This window comes from Oryctolagus cuniculus, chromosome 11, assembly GCF_964237555.1.
Source record: "Oryctolagus cuniculus chromosome 11, mOryCun1.1, whole genome shotgun sequence".
In the NCBI taxonomy this organism is placed as follows: Eukaryota; Metazoa; Chordata; class Mammalia; order Lagomorpha; family Leporidae; genus Oryctolagus; species Oryctolagus cuniculus.
This window is the reverse complement of record NC_091442.1, coordinates 25,689,359-25,707,074: the sequence shown is the minus strand read 5'-3', so window position 1 is coordinate 25,707,074 and position 17,716 is coordinate 25,689,359. Positions and strand designations below refer to the sequence as shown.

Genomic DNA, 17,716 nt, shown 5'->3' with positions numbered 1-17,716 from the left:
CTTCCATCTGCTGACTCACTCCCCAAATGCCTGCAGCAGCCAGGAGCTGAAGAAACCAGGAGCCTGGAACTCAGTCCTGGTCTCCCCCATGGGGGGCAGATAGCCAGCTGCTTGAGCCGTCACCTTCTGCCTTCCAGGGCGCACACTGGCCAGAAGCCAGATTGGAAGTGGAACTGAGACGTGAACCAGGCACTCTGAGGTCACCTAGGCAGTGACCTCACAGCTGCACCAAATGTCCACCACCCTCGCTCCCAAGGTTAAACTTCTTCGCAATCTTGCATTTTAGCTGAAATTCATGCCGACTTTTTCTTTGAGTCTTTGTGTGTGCAGGGGATCGATCGTGAGGCTAACGGAGCCCAGGCCTGCACTCCCAGGGACCCCCAAGGCCCTGACATGGAGCCTTCTGGCCATTCATGTGCTTGTGAAATTGGCAGCAGGTTTATGGCCACGTGTTGAGACCTCCATCTCTTCCTGTCTGTCTCCCTACTGCTCACCCTGAGCGGCACCCTGCCATCGTAATGCTGTGCTGTTCGTCTTAAGAAGAGCCCTGCCCCTCAATCTGTGTAGGCTTCAGTTTCAGCCAACTGGATGTGCCTCTGCTACAACATCTGTTTCAATATGTAAAGAGTGGCTGTCTTCCCCAGTCACTCGGAGTTAAGTGATGCCTCGGGAAGCCGGGCCCCCAGTGCCCCGTGCCAGCTGCCCAGCCCTTGGCACCCCAAGTTAATGCCTGTGCTTGCCCCCAGGTGGTTCTTCAAGGGCATCAGCCGCAAAGATGCAGAGCGCCACCTCCTGGCTGCCGGTAACATGCTGGGCTCCTTCATGATCCGAGACAGTGAGACCACCAAAGGTGACAGCACCCTCCCGCCTCCTCCTGCCCCCTCCCACCCCCTCCCACCCAGAGAAGGCTAACAACTCCAGCAGGCTCCTGCTCTCACCGCCCTGACATTCTGTGCCTGGCATGGCTCTTCCCAGCTCCTGTAGCTGTTCTGGTTAACGGAAGCAGTCCCTGGACTGCTTGTGTTTTTCAAAAAGACCCATCACCATAGCTCTTGTCCGGCCGCCTGCTTCCTCCCTCCCTCCCTGAGGACACGGGGCGGGGTGAGGCTGCAGGAGGAGACCCACGCCAGCCCAGTCTCTGGGACTCTGCCTAAAGCGTTCCTGGGAGGCTTCTGGAAACTTGGCTGCCAGGGGACGCTTCCTGGAACTCCCAGGTGGCTTCATGCTGGGTGGCTGCACGGGAGGCAAGAGCAGGGCCCGAGAAGAGCACAGTGCACCCGGGTGTCGGCTGAGGCCTGCTGTACCGAGCGGTGGGCATCAGTGGGCTTCTGACCTCACAGGCAGAGTGCCCCATACCGAGATGTTTGGATGCAGACAAATCAGGGATGTTGTACAAAGTCTGACCTCCCGGCACCTTGAAGCGCACGGTCTGGGGGAGGTTGACTAGAGGCCTCTTTGGACCCCAGCCTTCCGATCTGGCAAAGCCTGCGTGTGGCCAGGATGATGCCACTCACAGCGAGTGTCGCAGGTCGGCGAATGCTCAGCCTTTACTTCCTCCCACCCAACAAGCCCCGGGGAAAAGAAATGAGACAAAAAGGGGAAGCCATGCGCAGCCCAGCACTGGGGCAGCCTGGACACTGGGATGGAGAAACCACTGCAGCCCTGTAGGGCGGGAGGGGCCCTGGTTCACCTCCGTGGCCCTCCGTGGTGGCAGGTGTGGCCGGTTTCACAGCACTCGCTGTTGCGTCAGGTCCCTGCATGCCATCCTGCTGCTTCCCGGATTCTGCCTCACCCCCACCCAGCATCGGCTGCATCAGCCTCTCCTGGACCAGGGCTCAGTGGCAAAGGGGGCCCTGGAGCCAGCTGCCTGGGCTATAGGTGAACTACTCACCTCTCTGCCCCTCGGTTCCCTCGTCTAGAAAATGAGGGTAGTTACATTCTAAAGCCTCTACTTCATGCGGAAAGTCATTGTATAGAAGCAACCTATTTCCTACAATTATAATTCATTATGATAAATATTAATGCTATTCATGCATTGTTCATTTGTGCAGGGTGCTCAGGACCGTGCCTGGCACCGTACTCATTCAACAATTTAAACCTCTCCCAAAGCCAGGGACATCTGCTGGTACAGTGGCCGAAACTGAGGGACAGAGGCTAGTAACTCGCCCGAGGACACACGGCCGTGGTCCCGGGTGGACAGATTCGTGTGCTGCTGTCTGGGTGGTAGCAAGTGCACTGGGTTGCTGTCACCACTGGCTCAATGGAGTCAGACAGCGTATGTCTGTGATTTTACAGCGGCAGAGCTCAGCGGCCTGACCTCACAGGCTCAAGTCAAGGAGTCGGCAGGGCTGCTTCCCTCTGGAGGCTTCGGGAGAGAATCCATCCTTTGTCTTTGCAGCCCCCAGAGGCCACCTGCACACCTTGGCTTGTGCCCCCTTCCGGTTACTCCCACAACCCTTGTCTCCGGCTTCATATGTGCTATCTCTAACTTTGACCTTGCTCCTTCCAATAAAGGTTAGGTTCAGGATAGGCTCCCACCTCCAGATCCTTCATCCCATCTCACAGTCCCCTTGACCACGGGAGCTAACACAGTCTCAGTTCCGTGGGTTAGGGCACGGAACGGCCTTGGAGGACTGTTATGCAGCTGGCCACAGCACATCCACATTTCAGTAACTGGATTGGATTTGTTGTTGCTTATGTGTCTATTTGTTTCTGAATAGTCTGACTTTTTACCTAACTTGTGTGGTATCCTGGCTGTCTCTTAGGTAGATGATGATGATAGATGATAGACAGATGATGGATCAATAGGTGGTAGATGATGATGTTCATAATAATAATGAAAAAGATGATGATGATAGCTAACAGTTGCCTAGAAGCTATGTCCCAACTACCTTCCATTCCTTCCATTACCTCTTTGATGATCGGGCAGTGTGACGGGTGTGGAGGCGTGATAATACCTACTCCCACTTCACAGATGAGGAAACTGGGCAGAGAAGGGACTTAGTCACATGCCCGGAATCTCACAGGTGGACCCACATTAGGACCCAAGAGCCCGACTCCTCAGCCACTCCTAGATTCCTGCGCTCTTGCCCGGGTGCCCAGATGGCGGCGGCTGTGGCCGCCCGGGGTGTTGGGGGAGGGTGTCGAGCTCAGGCGAGACGGCAGGCCTCTCAGGTGCCACTCTGAAGGGCTTCTCCCGGTCCGCTGCAGGGAGCTACTCCTTGTCCGTGCGAGACTACGACCCGCAGCAAGGGGACACAGTGAAGCACTACAAGATCCGCACCCTGGACAGCGGGGGCTTCTACGTCTCCCCGCGGAGCACCTTCGGCACCCTGCAGGAGCTGGTGGCCCACTACCAGAGTGAGTGCGGCCCAGCCACATCCCCACACTGTGGGCCTGGCTCTCGGGGATCCCGGCGCCCCGCGGCCACGAGGCCTGCTGAGCTCTTCCCAACCCTCCCTGAATGAAGAGTCACTTTGGCTTCTCCGGAAGGGAGTGGGGAGGCAGCCAGAGGCAGAGGCCGCCTCCCGTGATGCTCTGCTCTCTTGGAACTGGCCCTGATGGTGGCAGTCAGGGAACGGTGACAGATGTGGGGGACCAGACTGGGCAGCCTCGGCGGGGGGGAGGGGGGCCCTGCCTGGCTCGGAGCTCTCTGCCCGTAGCTGACCGGGGACTCTGTTGCAGAGCAGAGAGACGGGCTCTGCCAGCAGCTGTCAGTGCCCTGCGTGGCCGCAAAGCCACAGAAGCCATGGGAGAAAGACGCCTGGGAAATCCCACGGGACTCCCTCAAGCTGGAGAAGAAGCTTGGAGCTGGGCAGTTTGGGGAGGTCTGGATGGGTAAGGACCCAGGGCCAGAGCGGGAGGGGAGGGGAGGGAGGGGCTGTGGTACTGTGGAAGGCTGCGCAGGGCAGAAGGGGCCATCTGAGCCTAGCCACGGAGGCATCCAATAGCAAACCACCCAGTGTAGACCCTGATTGGCCTTTGAGGTCAGCCCAGCTGGGGTCAGATCCTCCTCTGGGAAGCTGGAGTCCCAGATGAGGAATCCTGTCCCGCACACGGCGTTGGAACCGTCCACCCGCTGGGGGTGCAGCTAACCAGAGGCCTCTGGGGATGATGCAAATACAGAGTGGGGAACAACGGCTTGGAGGCCTCCGGGTAAGCTCAACGCTGGCAGCTGGTGGACAAGCTCCTCCGAGCCCCTGCCACGGGCCAGCACTGTGCTAGGACATTGTGGGCACCAGGAAGGCACTGTAACACACCCACTGTCTGTCCCCTAATCTCTTGGGAACAGCAGTGTCTGCTTCCCAGGGTTGTGGGACAGACACAGTGGCTGGTTTGGGCCTGGGGCTCCCCTCTGGGTTAATACTCCACTGGGCCCATATGGGAATGAAGACATTGCTTCCAGGGACACACAGTTTGGCCTCATAAAGTAAGCTTGAAACTCATGCCTTGACATTGAGAGAGCTCTCCCATGCGTTGGCTCACTCCTCGAGTGCCTGCAGCAGGTGGGGCTTAGCCAAGCTGCAGCCACCTTGATCTTCACACTGCTCTTGACATAATGCCAGACTCATTGTGCCCCGTAAGGTCCGACAAGGCCTGGCTTTGCCTGCTTTTCCACCTCTTCATCTACCTACCTCACCCTTGCAAGATCAAAGTGAGGGGAGGGGTGACTTAAGTGGTGTTTTGAGGTCATTTTTAGATCTGGCAACAGCCCCTCACAGGGAGCGCTTATCATCTCCACTGTGTAGATAAAGTGTGCGCAGCTAGGAAGTTGTGAACCAGCCTTCCAACCACATCTGTCCAAGCCAAAGCCCATCCGCCCTTCCCTCTCTAAGGCTGAGGTGGGCAAGGAAGGCTTCCTGGAGGAGGCGGGTCTGCAGCAGGGCCTTCCAGGGCTGTGGGAGGGGACCACTGGGCTCTGACCCCCTTTACCTGCTCCCTGCCCCCTCCAGCCACCTACAACAAGCACACCAAGGTGGCAGTGAAGACCATGAAGCCGGGGAGCATGTCGGTGGAGGCCTTCCTGGCGGAGGCCAACCTGATGAAAACTCTGCAGCATGACAAGCTGGTGAGGCTGCACGCGGTGGTCACCCAGGAGCCCATCTACATCATCACGGAGTTCATGGCCAAAGGTGCTGGGGCCGGGGGCTGGGGCTGGGGGCTGGCCCGCTGCAGGCCGAGGTGCCTTTGAGATGCCCCCAGCGTGGCTGGAGGCTTTTCTGACGAGGACTCAGTGAGCATTTGACTCTGCAGCATGGAGTGAAATCAGGCCATCGGCCCTGAGGGGCAGGGAGTACTGGGGCCCCAGGGGAAGGGGTCCCTCTGGAAGATGAGGGGAGAGGCCTCCAGGCTGCTCCCCGGGGCCATGGGTGCTTTCGTGGCCGGGGTGACTCTCTTCCTCCGCGGCCACCATCCCTGGGTGCACCAGTGCTCTGGGAAAGTCGCTGAGGCAGCAGGTCCAGGCCACCGCGCCCTCGCCACAATTCAGCCTGGCCCAGGGGTGGTTTTAGGAGCCCCCTCCACGTTCACCACTGTTTTCAACTCCTGCCCATTTTCAGATAAACAGAAACATCTCACACAGCCTCATTTAGTGTGATCTGAAATCTCAAAGCTTTTCTGCACCTTCCAAATGCAGCCGCCCTGTGTTTAGAACACTAGGGACACCCCTGGTAGAGACCAAAACCCTCAGGGACTCACGTCCCGCACACACAAGGATGTGGGATCCACCTGCTCATGACTCACACACATCCCTCTGCACACTTGAGCCACCTCTGGATGACCTGTAATGCCTAACACAATGGACATGCTATCTAGGTGAACAGTTGCTACCCCGGGTTGGTTAGGGAATTACGACAAGGAGAAAAGTCTGTACGTGTTCAGTACAGATGCAGCTTTTAAAACAATTTTCTTTTTAAAGATTTGTTTTATTTATGTGAAAGAGTTACGGGGTGGGGGCGGGGGAGAGAGTCTTGCATATGCTGGTTCACTCCTCAGATGACCGCAATGGCCAGATCCGAAGCCAGAAGCCAGGAGTTTCTTCTGGGTCTCCCACGTGGGTGCAGGGGCCCAGGGACTTGAGTCATCTTCTGCTGCTTTCCTAGGCCACAGCAGAGAGCTGGATTGAAAATGGAGCAGCTGGAACTAGAACCGGTTTCCATATGGGGTGCTGGCACTGCAGGCAGCTTCAAGGGCCACAGCACTGGCCCCTTAAAACTATTTTCCATCTGTAGTTTAGGAGAGCCAACAGCATACAATTTTTTTAAAGATTTATTTCAAAGTCAGAGTTACACAGAGAGAGAAGGAGAGGCAGAGAGAAAGAGAGAGACAGAGAGAGAGGCCTTCTATCCGCTGGTTCACTCCCCAATTGGCCGCAACGGCCGGAGCTGCACAGATCCGAAGCCAGGAGCCAGGATCTTCCTCCAGGTCTCCTATGTGAGTGCAGCCATCTTCTACTGCTTTCCTAGGTCACAGCAGCCAGGACTCGAACCGGCACCCATATGTGATGCCAGCATTGCAGGCAGCAGCTTTACCCCAACGGTATACAATTTTGTCAGCCTTCTAAAGCCATGGCTCCGGTCCTCAGGCTCACAGGCTGTTCCATCAAAAAACCCCTCTGGTGACCAAAAACTCATTTTAAATAAAGACCCTCAAGGGGCTGGTGCTATGGCTCAGCAGGTTAAAGCCCTGGCCTGCAGCATAGGCATCACATTTGGGTGCCAGTTTGTGTCCTGGCTGCTTCTCTTCTAGTTCAGCTCTCTGCTAATGTTGATGCACCTGGGAAAGCAGTGGAAGATGGCCCAACTACCTGGGCCCCTGCACCCACACGGGAGACCTGGAAGAAGCTCCTGGCTCCTGGCTTCAAATCGGCCCAGCTCTGGTTGTTGCAGCCATCTGGGGAGTGAACCAGCAGATGGAAAATCCATCTCTCTCTCTCTCTCTCTCTCTCTCTCTCTCTCTCTCAGTTCGGGTCTCCCATGTGGGCAGCCAGGACCCAAGTATCTGAGCCTTACCTTCTGCCTCCCAGCTTGCACATTAGCAGGAAGCTGGAATGAGGAGCAGAGCTGGGACTCGAACCCACACTCCCATGTAGAATGCAGAAGTCCCGGTCAGGGTTTTAACTGCTGTGCCAAAGGCCAGTCCTAACAGACCTTTTCATTAAACCTGTTGCTACGGAAAACTTTAACCACATACTGAAGCAGTAAGAGCAGGAATGTGCGCCTGGTGTGGTGATGCAGTGGACTGAGCTGCTGCTGGCGACATCCCGTATCAGAGGCCTGGATCGAGTCCCAGCTACTCTGCTTCTGGCCCAACTTCCCGCTGACAGACCCCAGGGGGCAGCAGGTGATGGGGCAAGGAGCTGAGACCCTGTCACCCACCGGGGAAACCCAAGTGGAGTTCCCAGCTCCTGGCTTCAGTGGCTCAGCCCTGGCTGTCGCAGCCATTCAGGGAGTGAACTAATGGGTGAAAGATTCTCCTCTCTCTCTCTCTCTCTCCCTCTCCCTCTCCCTCTCCCTCTCCCTCTCCCTCTCTCCTTCTCTCTGTCACTCTACCTTTCAAATAAATAAAATCTTTCTTCTTCCTCTTCAAAAAAAAAAAAAAAGTAGTAATCCTCCCCCCTTCCCCTGCAGGAAGCCTGCTGGACTTCCTGAAGAGTGAAGACGGCAGCCAGCAGCCCTTGCCGAAGCTCATTGACTTTGCAGCCCAGGTGAGAGCCGATGAGGAAGCCGGGGGGAGGGGCACAGGCCTTCTGTTCCGAAGCCCAGAGGCAGGGATGGACCTCGTACTGTAACACTAGCAATGCTCACGGGGAGCCCAGTGTGAACGCACACCTTTGCACAAACCCTGTAGGTACCAACTTGTTCAGTCCTCACTGGAGTGTCCCAGATGACCTGTCACCCTCTGGGTATCTGTCCACGTAGCCTCTCACCACGCAGGTATCCAACCAAGGGCGGGCGGTTGGCCCAGCAGTTAAGGTGGCCGCATCCGTATCAGAATGCCGGGGTTCAAGTCCTGGCTCCTTTCCCAATTCCAGCTTCCTGTTGTACACTCTAGGGGGCAGCACATGATGCCCAAGTAACTGGGTTGCTGACACCCACAGGGGAGGCCCAGGCTGAATTCTGGGCTCCTGGCTTCGATCTAGCCCAGCCTAGGCTGTTGGAGGCAGTTGGGAAGTGAACCAGTGAATGGAAGCATACAAATAAAATGAGGAAAAAAGTAGCCTGACCAAACAGACTTTAGAGCATAGTGATGAGATTTCAAGAAGAGCAGGCCTAAGTCTCAGCCTGCGTCCTGCTAGCCGGTGTCCTTTTGGCCAAAGCAAGTCATGTGGTCACACCCAGTCAGGTGGTTCATTTCACCCAATATTACAGCCTGGCCATAGCCAGGTAATCATGACCCCATTTTACAAACTAGGAAATTGAGGTATAGAGCTAAGTACAGGTGGGGACACAGGGCTAGTGAGCCTATAAATTGCTGCACTAATGACAGGGAATACAGCCATGTATGAAGTGGGAAACATTGCTGTCATGGAAGTGACTGTCCTGGTGGACAGACAGGTGTTAAACACCGGAGTCTCTTAGACAGTCTGCCGGGACCCAGGCGGCCTGGGCTCAGAGTCAGAAGAGGGGTAGGCATTCTGTGTGGCAGGCTAAGCCGCCACTTGGGATGCCCACATCCCCATGGGATTAGCAGGTCAAGTCCCAGTTGCTCTGCTTCCAATCCAAGTTCCTGCTAACGCATCATGGAGGCAGCAGATGGAGGCTCAAGTGCCTGGGCCCCTGCACCCCTGTGGGAGACCAGATGGAGTTCTGGGCTTCCGGCTTTGCTCGGGCCCAGCCCCAGCTGTTGCAGGCCTGTGGGGAGTGAACCAGGGGACAAAGACCTCTCTCTCTTTCTCTCTGTTTCTCTCTCTCTCTCTGGCTTGCTCACTCTTTCTCTCTCTTTCAAGATGAAAATATTGGTTTTAAAAGAATACAGAAACCTCTGAAGAACATAGAACAGAAGTCACAGAAATGCTTCTTTCAAACCCATTTTCTTCCCATTTCCCACTCATTGCCTGCAGCTCCTCACTCAGCCTGTTTTCCACTTTTGTCTTCCTGAGTATCTCTCCTATTTGTATGAAAACAGGGAGGACAGGGGTGTTTCTGGGAGTGCACAGCTGGGACTTTTTTTTTTTTTTTTTTTTTTTGACAGGCAGTTAGACAGTGAGAGAGAGAGAAAGAGAGAGACAGAGAGAAAGGTTTTCCTTCCGTTGGCTCACCCCACAAATGGCCACTATGGCTGGCGTGCTGCGCTGATCTGAAGCCAGGAGCCAGGTGCTTCCTCCTGGTCTCCCATGCGGGTGCAGGGCCCAAGCACTTGGGCCATCCTCCACTGCCTTCCTGGGTCACAACATAGAGCTGGACTGGAAGAGGAACAACCAGGACAGAACCGGTGCCCCAACCGGGACTAGAACCCGGGGTGCTGGCGCCGCAGGCAGAGGATTAGCCTAGTGAACTGTGGCACCGGCCGACAGCTGGAACTTTTATCCTGGTCCAGGAGCAATCAGAGAAGGCTTCCCAGAAGAGGTAGCCCCTGGGCTGAGCCCTGAAGGATGAGTAGAATTCAGCAGATGAGGAGGAATGAGAAGGGTGTTCCACGCAGAAGGCACAGCCCGTGCACGCATCCAACAGTCCTGGTCAGCTGGGCCTAGAGTGGGACATGGATGAAGGAGTAACGGTTTGCAGCCTGATGAGAGCAAGGGACACCTGCGGCTGGGGGGCCTGAGGCTGGGCCTCCAGAGCTGTGGTGGGCAGAGTTCCTTTCAATATGCAAATCCCAGAGGCCCAGAGACTGCTGACAGTGGGTAACAAAAGGCTCTGCTTTCAGAGCCTGGCATGCCGGGGCAAGCGGAAACCAAGGCCTGGCGTCTCCAGTCCAGGGGACCCTGTCGTCTGGCCCGGTGCTCTGGCTTGCTGCTGAATTCCAGCCGCTGGTCTGGCAGCAGCCTTGCTGGGCAGGGCCGTGCTCTGGGACAAGACCACGCTCCCATCTCCCATACGGGGAGACAAACCCGAGGGGGGAAAGAGGTTCTGGGCCTCGGTACAGCCAGAAGCAGAGGTTGACTCTGAGCCCAGGGACTGGGTCCCACCTCCAGTCCTAGAGAGGCAGACGAGTGCAGTGGGGGGTGGGGGTGCCCCAGCCCTGTCGCTCTTAGACCTGGACCTATTCTGAGTCTCAGTCTCCCCATTCATCAAAGGAGGGGACTGGACCATGCCTGAGATTTCCAAACTTGAAAACTTTGTTTAGTGACAACTCTGTTGGTCAAAGGAAATTGTATATCGTAGCTAAATGTATAAAAATATAGATCACTACAGCTGCTCTGTTTGAAGAGGACACAGCAGCCTCGTATGTGGTCTTTCTTTGTCTCTCTACCCCCAAATTTTAAAATTTATGTATTTATCTGAAAGGTATTTACAAAAGTGAAGGAGACACGCACACACACACACACACACACAGAATCTTCCATCTGCTGGTTCACGCACCAAATGGCTGCAACAGTCAGGGCTGGGCCAGGCCAGCTGCTTCCCCAGGCGCATTAGCAGCAGGGAGCTGGATGGGAAGTGGAGCAGCTGGGACTTGAACTGGCAGACTTGTGGGGTGTGGGCATCACTGGCAGTGGCTTGACCCACTGCGCCACAGCACTGCCCCACACACCCTGCCCCACCTTGAGGCATCAGAAGGCTTCAGTTGGAAAAGCCCTGGCCTGGAATGTCCCTACAAGTCCTTCCAGCTCGGATGCTGCGATGTTCTGATGCTCTTGGAAACAAATCCAAGCTCCAGTGCTTGACTTCCTGGCACCCACGTGGTGGACACCTTATCAACCCCCCATTCTTAGGCCAGTCCTGAGTTCAGTAAACCTGTCCATTATCCATTCACAAACCAAGTCCTTGAGAAGCACTCTCTGCAAGCACATGGACTTAGCAGTCACACAGAGTTTTGGTTTTGATCCCAGCTCTCCCTGTGTAGCATCAAGCAGTAGCTTAAGCTCTCTGTGTGCCACTTTCTTGAACTGGGAGCAGAGAGGCACCACTGAAGTGTATGCCATGTCCTTGGTGTAGGCTTAGAGGATTTCTCTTTGCAGGAGCCCGTGGAGGCAGGTGCTACAGTTGTCCCACTTTACAGAGAAGACAAGAGAGGGCACAGAGGGGTGCAGTAGCTTGCTTGAGGTCCCAGAGATATGGGGTTCAAGCTGAGTCAGTCCAACTCCAGAGCCATTTAACCATCACCCTCTACAGCCTCTCAGTTGCACCTCTCCCGTGGAGCGCCAGTGGGTGATAAAAATAAAACTGCCCGCATGCCCACTCCATAAGAAATACAAGTCCCGAAGGTCTGAAGGAGTAGAAGATAGGTGTGTGGACCCTGAGTAGGGCTGTTGGAGTTCCAGACCCGGCCCTGCAACCTGCAAGCTGTGCACTCAGGGGTCAAGTGTTTGTTTGATTTCAGTTTTCTCATGTGTGAAATAGGGCTGAGAGCAAAGTCACCTCCCCTTAGTGTCAGCTCACGATAAGCTGCTGTACCTGCCGTGCACTTAATAACTTTTGCTAACTGTTCATCTAAGGACTCCTTGTAAACTCCCCACACTCCTCAGACCAAGACACTGTCTCACCTTCCTCCGCTCCCCCCAGTAGGCGCTCCATTCCCTCTAACCCCCCAAATAAAATCAGTCTTTGAAGTTTATGTTCAAAAGTCTGGATCTCAGTTCCAATGGCCTTGGATGCCCCCTGCTGTCCACTCCCTGCAAATGCACCATGCCTCACACCCAGAGCCAGCTGCTAAGGTCTGGTCTGATCAGAAGAACCCCGACCCCTCCTAAATCATCCTCAGCTTGGGCCCAGCTACCGTCCTCCATCACGTGGGATTCTAGAGGCAGGAATCTAGAGACGGTTCGAGTGTGACATCCAGAATCTTCTTGGTGGTGTGGTCAGGAACCAGCGTCCTCTCCTGTGTGAGACCGAGATCTGACAATTTCGGCCTCAGAGGGCCCAGAGGAGTTTGCAGACTCTAAGAAGTGCTTTCTGGGAATCCGAGGGTTCATCCTGAACCTCCTTAGCTCAGACTCATCTAAGTAAAGCTGTCTCTAAGACACACACCCGACTGTTGCCATCAGAGGCTCCCAGGCCCTCACAGTGAGAACCACCACCGCAGCAGACGGCTACTCAGTCATCTAACATGAGGGTGCTCCAAAACCTTAGTGCACACGGAGTTAAAAAGTAAGTGTACTTTGGTGCAAGCATTTGAAATCCACACATAGTGGTTCATAACACGCATTTTCCACGTACTCACTGAAGATCCCACATATCTTTCCATTATATTCAAAATAAAATCCAGCCTCCTGTCCCTGCCTATGAGGTTGCTTGTAACTCATGGCCTCCCTCAACCAGCTCTCCCCATCTTCCGCTCAGCCACCCTGGCCTCTGGGCTGTCTCGCGAGCTCCTGGGCTCATTCCTACTCCTGGGCATTGGCTCCTGACATCCTCCCTGCCTTTTTTTTTTTTTTTTAACATACTTGCTATAATCATCATTCCAAACTTTGCTGAAATTTCACCTTTTTAAAGATTTATTTATTTGCATACATTTCATAAATACAACTTTAGGAACACAGTAATTCTTCCCACTGTACCCACCCTCCCATCTCTCTTCCTCCTCCCTCGCCTATTCCCAGTCTTATTTTTTACTAAGATCTATTTTCAATTAACTTTAAAGATTTACTTATTTATTGGAAAGGCAGAGTTAGAGAGAGAGAGAGGTCTTCCATCTGCTGGTTCACTCCCCAGATGGCTGCAATGGCAGGCGCTGGGCCTATCAGAAGCCAGGAGCCAGGAGCTTCTTCCAGGTCTCCCACAGGGGTGCAGGGGCCCAAGGACTTGGGCCATCTTCTTCTGCTTTCCCAGGCCATAGCAGGGAGATGGATCAAAAGTGGAGCAGCCGGGTCTCAAACTGGCATCCATATGAGAGCAGGCAGCAACTTTACTCCCTATGCCATGGCACCAGCCCCTCAGCTAACTTTATACACAGAAGGTTAACTCTATTCTAGGTAAAGAGTTTAATACTTTGTATGTGAAAGAAAAAGAAAAAAACAAAACTATTCCTCAACAGTCCAGACAAGGACTGTTCAAAGTCATTGCATCTTGAAGTTAATTTTGCTTTTTTTAATAGCATTTTTTGAGAAACTTAATTATCTTTAAAGATGAACCCAAGAATGATATATCTTTTGTGAGAACTTAGACATGACTATAACTCATGAGACATAAGAATATACTCCACTTATTATTCTAAAATGAAGTAATTCTTTGAGAACAAGTTTTACTAATTAACTCTCATAATCATATGTGTATAAAGTTAATTGAAAATAGATCTTAGGGGCCAGCGCTGTGGCGTAGCATGTAAAGCTGCAGCCTGCAATGCTGGCATCCCATAATGGGCACCGGTTCTTGTCCCAGCTGCTCCACTTCCAATCTGGCTCTCTGCTGTGGTCTGGAAAAGCAGAAGATGTCCCAAGTCCTTGGGCCCCTGCACCCACATGGGAGACCTGGAAGAAACTTCTGGCTCCTGGCTTCGGATCAGTGGAGTTCCAACCATTGTGGCCAACTAGGGAGTGAACCAGCGGATGGAAGAACTCTCTCTCTCTCTCTCTCTCTCTCTCTCTCTGCCTCTCCTTCTCTTTCTGTGTAACTGACTTTCAAATAAATAAATAAATAAATCTTTATTTAAAAAAAAAGAAGAAAAGGCCAGCACTGTGGCGCAGTGGGTTAACACCCTGGCCTAAAGTGCCGGCATCCCATATGGGCACCGGTTCGAGACTTGGCTATCCCACTTCTGATCCAGCTTTCTGCTGTGGCCTGGGAAAGCAGTGGAAGATGGCTCAAGTTCTTGGGCCCCTGCACCCCTGGCTTCAGATCAGTGCAGCTCTGGCCATTGTGGCCAATTGGGGAGTGAACCATCGGATGGAAGACCTCTCTCTCTCTCTCTCTCTCTGCCTCTCCTCTCCCTGTGTAACTCTTTCAAATAAATAAATAAATCTTTAAAAAAAGAAAATAGGTCTTAGTAAAAAATAAGAGTGAGAATACGAGAGGGAGGAGGAAGAGGGGTGGGAGTGTGGGTGGGAGGGCGGGCACGGTGGGAAGAATCACCATGTTCCTAAAGTAGTAATTGTGAAATTTATGAGGTTTGCAACTGTAAAGCAGTATAGTTCTGCATTTATTCCTACAGACTTACTTTTATAGGCACAGCTTAAAACCTTGCCATGGGACCTCAAATCTCCTTCAGCTGGGCAGTTAAAAATAGCATTTTAAGTGATACAGTGATCATATGGACAGGATTGTGTTAAAGTGATCATACAAATAGGACTGAGTGTTTGGTAATAATCATAGATATAATTAAAAGGGAGTGAAGGCTCCAACATGGGAAGCAGTACATACAGCAGACTCAGAAAACTTTACCTTCTCAGAGCAGCCCTTCCCTGACCACCCAAATAGCCCTAAACACTTCGTGTACTGTCATCTGCTCTGTCTTCTCTTTCTAGAACTTACTGCTACCTGTAAGGGCTTTCCCTGGCTCACCACCTGTCCAGGGAACACATCTTGCTTTTGTTGAATGAGTAAACGAATTTTTCCTGCCCAGACTTAAGGATGAAGAAAATGTAAAGAGATACAGCAGAGGATGGCATGAGCCTAGGTTGTCCTGAGAAAGAAGACTGGGGATAAAAGCTCTTCACAGTATGCTGGTGTGGGGTGTGTGTGTGTGTGCGTGTGTGAAGGTTTCTGTTTCTGTTGCTTTTTCCCTGAGAACATTTCAAAGTGCCTTCTGGAAGTTCTGGAACCCTGAGAGGCCCCCAGAGTGATCCAGGCCTTGCGGACCCCCCTGACCTAGGTGAGAGACAGAGAAATGCCAGGCTGGGGCTGGGCCAGGTCTGAGGAGGAGGGCGCCTCTGTTTCGGGTGCAGATTGCAGAAGGCATGGCCTACATCGAGCAGAGGAACTACATCCACCGAGACCTCCGAGCTGCCAACATCCTGGTGTCTGCATCACTGGTGTGTAAGATTGCTGACTTCGGCCTGGCACGGGTCATCGAGGACACGGAGTACACGGCTCGGGAAGGTAGGGAACACCGCTGCAGGCCAGCGTGCCCAGGGGGCTGTGAGCGCGGAAAACCAACACCTGTGAGAGGGACTGGGGAAAGGGGAAGGTCTGTCCAGCACCAAGCTTGGCGGAGTCCTGCTGAATGGCACCCGAGACTTCCGAATGAGCGGGAAATCTGAGACCAGGTAGAGAAGCGTCGATGGCTTTAAGACTTAGGCGAGTACCACTGAAATGAAGGTGGAGCAACTTTGTGTGTAACAGGCAAAAACTGGGGGGACTCAAAACGTCCACAAACGGTAAGATGGAGGTAAGCTGTGATCTGTTCACACAATATCATATCACACAGCAGCGAGAAAGCACAGCCCAGCACGAGTCTGCACGGAATGGTGACTCTCGCAGCACAATATCCCAATGAAAGAAGCTGGACAGAAAAGCATAGATGTTGAATGGTTCCATTTATTTGGAATTCAAAAACAGACAGAAGCAAGCATCTGGCCTAGCAGTTAAGCCACCCTTCAGGATACGCCTGTCCCGCACTGGAGTGCAGGTCTGGGTCCTCACTGCTCCTGATTCCTGCTCCCTACTGCATGCCTTGGGAGGCAGCCAGTGGCGGCTCAAGTGGCTGGGCTCCTGCCACTCACAAGAGTGACCTGGGCTGGGCATCTGGCTCCTGGCTTTGACCTGGCCCAGACTTGGGAAGGGAACCAGTGGACGGAAATGCACACGCTCTCTCTCTCAAATTTTTTAATTTAGAAGCACACAAATATATACAGAAGAAAGTTTATAGTGGTATTATTCATGATAGCCTAAAAATGGAAACGACCCACGTGTCCATCAACTGATGAACTGAGAAACAAAACGTGGTGCAGAGGAATGTTTTTCAGCCATAACACTGACCATATCTGATGTGGATGAGCCTTGAAAATATGTTAAAAGAAAGCCAGATGCAAAGCCCCATGCTGTACAACCCCCCCCTTTTTTTTTTGGACAGGCAGAGTGGACAGTGAGAGAGAGAGAGACAGAGAGAAAGGCCTTCCTTTGCCATTGGTTCACCCCCCAACGGCCGCTGCGGCCGGCACGCTGCCACTGGCGTGCTGTAGCCAGCGCACCGCACTGGTCTGAAGCCAGGAGCCAGGTGCTTCTCCTGGTCTCCCATGCGGGTGCAGGGCCCAAGCACTTGGGCCATCCTCCACTGCCTTCCCGGGCCACAGCAGAGAGCTGGACAGGAAGAGGAGCTACCAGGACAGAATCTGGCACCCTGACTGGGACTAGAACCCGGTGTGCCGGCACCGCAGGCGGATTAGCCTATTGAGCCGCGGCACCAGCCTACAACTCCCTTTTCATGAAAAGGTGGATGGGATGTGGCAAAAAACATTCTGAAGTTCACAACTTTGTGAATACTCTAAAACTCATTGAAATGTACACTCTGTAAGTGGGTGAATTGTTTGGTCAGTGAGTCATATCTCAAAGCTGTTGGAAAAACAGACAAAATTCATTTATAACCATAGAGATGAGAATGGTGGTTGTCTACATGAGGAGGCATGGAGTGAGTGGGAGCAGGAGGGAACCCTCTGCAGAGGCGAAAACGTCCTCTATCTTGGTCCCACAGCGAGTCCAAGGGCAACTACGTAGCCACAGGTGCATCCAGTTGTACATTAACGATTTGCACACTCTGTTTCATGTTTATGACTCAATGAAAAAATTTAAACTCAAGATTTAAACCACTGAAAGAATAAATGTACAGTGCATAAGAGGATAAGCAGGAAATAAAGAAAACTCTCTAGAGCCAAAAGAAAGACAGGAAAGAGAAAAACACCCACCCACCAAGAACACTGTTAAAACCTGACCTTACAAAGGCCTCAGCAGATGCCAGTGAACATAGATTCTTGTAGACCTTGTGGGCTAGCCATAATACAATGACTGTAAACACTATCCAAAGGCTAACTAGCCAGGGGAGGGGAGGGGAGAAGGGAAGCATAGACCCCCACTCCTCTCAGGGGCCAGGAGCCCAAGTGCCCCCTTCCCCCCTTGCTAGAGTAAGGGGCCAAGACACAAACTGCCAACCTGGACTCCAAGCCCCTGAAGCCCTTCTGCTCCAGTCTCTGTGACCTCTCGGACCCCATTCTCCAGGGCTGGACTTCCCTGGCTATCAGCTGAGTTGGGGTGGGGGTGGCTCCCAGAATGAGCTCCCACACCACAGCCCAGGCCTCTGTGCCCACTCCTCCCCAACACACACCCCAACTTCTGCCATCTGTCCTAGGATGGGTGTCCCTTGCTTCTACTAGGAGGCCACAGTCCGGGAAGCTGCAGTTCTGCAGGGGCCAGATGTTGGCGGCTGTGGCCCCTGGCACGTTCCCGCACCTGAGCCAGGAAGCAGGCCCGCCTGTTCTCCAACCCCTCACCCCAACTCTGCTCTGTCCAACTGCACAGGGGCGAAGTTCCCCATCAAGTGGACGGCTCCCGAAGCCATCAACTTTGGCTCCTTCACCATCAAGTCTGACGTCTGGTCCTTTGGCATCCTGCTGATGGAGATCATCACCTACGGCCGCATCCCTTACCCAGGTAAGGAAGGCGGCACCAGCCTGGGGCTGCTCCCG

At 53.4% G+C, this 17,716-nt stretch overlaps 1 protein-coding gene across 1 annotated transcript in view; it reads left to right on the top strand.

Annotated features, from left to right (window-relative positions):
- The window catches only part of HCK (HCK proto-oncogene, Src family tyrosine kinase), a 41,243-nt gene that overhangs the window by 19,436 nt on the left and 4,091 nt on the right, over positions 1-17,716 (top strand). The window contains exons 6-12 of the mRNA XM_008256153.4: positions 747-850; positions 3,211-3,360; positions 3,685-3,837; positions 4,953-5,132; positions 7,629-7,705; positions 14,984-15,137; positions 17,550-17,681. Of these exons, the coding sequence (XP_008254375.1) occupies positions 747-850; positions 3,211-3,360; positions 3,685-3,837; positions 4,953-5,132; positions 7,629-7,705; positions 14,984-15,137; positions 17,550-17,681 (950 nt within the window). The remainder of the gene's footprint in view (positions 1-746; positions 851-3,210; positions 3,361-3,684; positions 3,838-4,952; positions 5,133-7,628; positions 7,706-14,983; positions 15,138-17,549; positions 17,682-17,716) is intronic.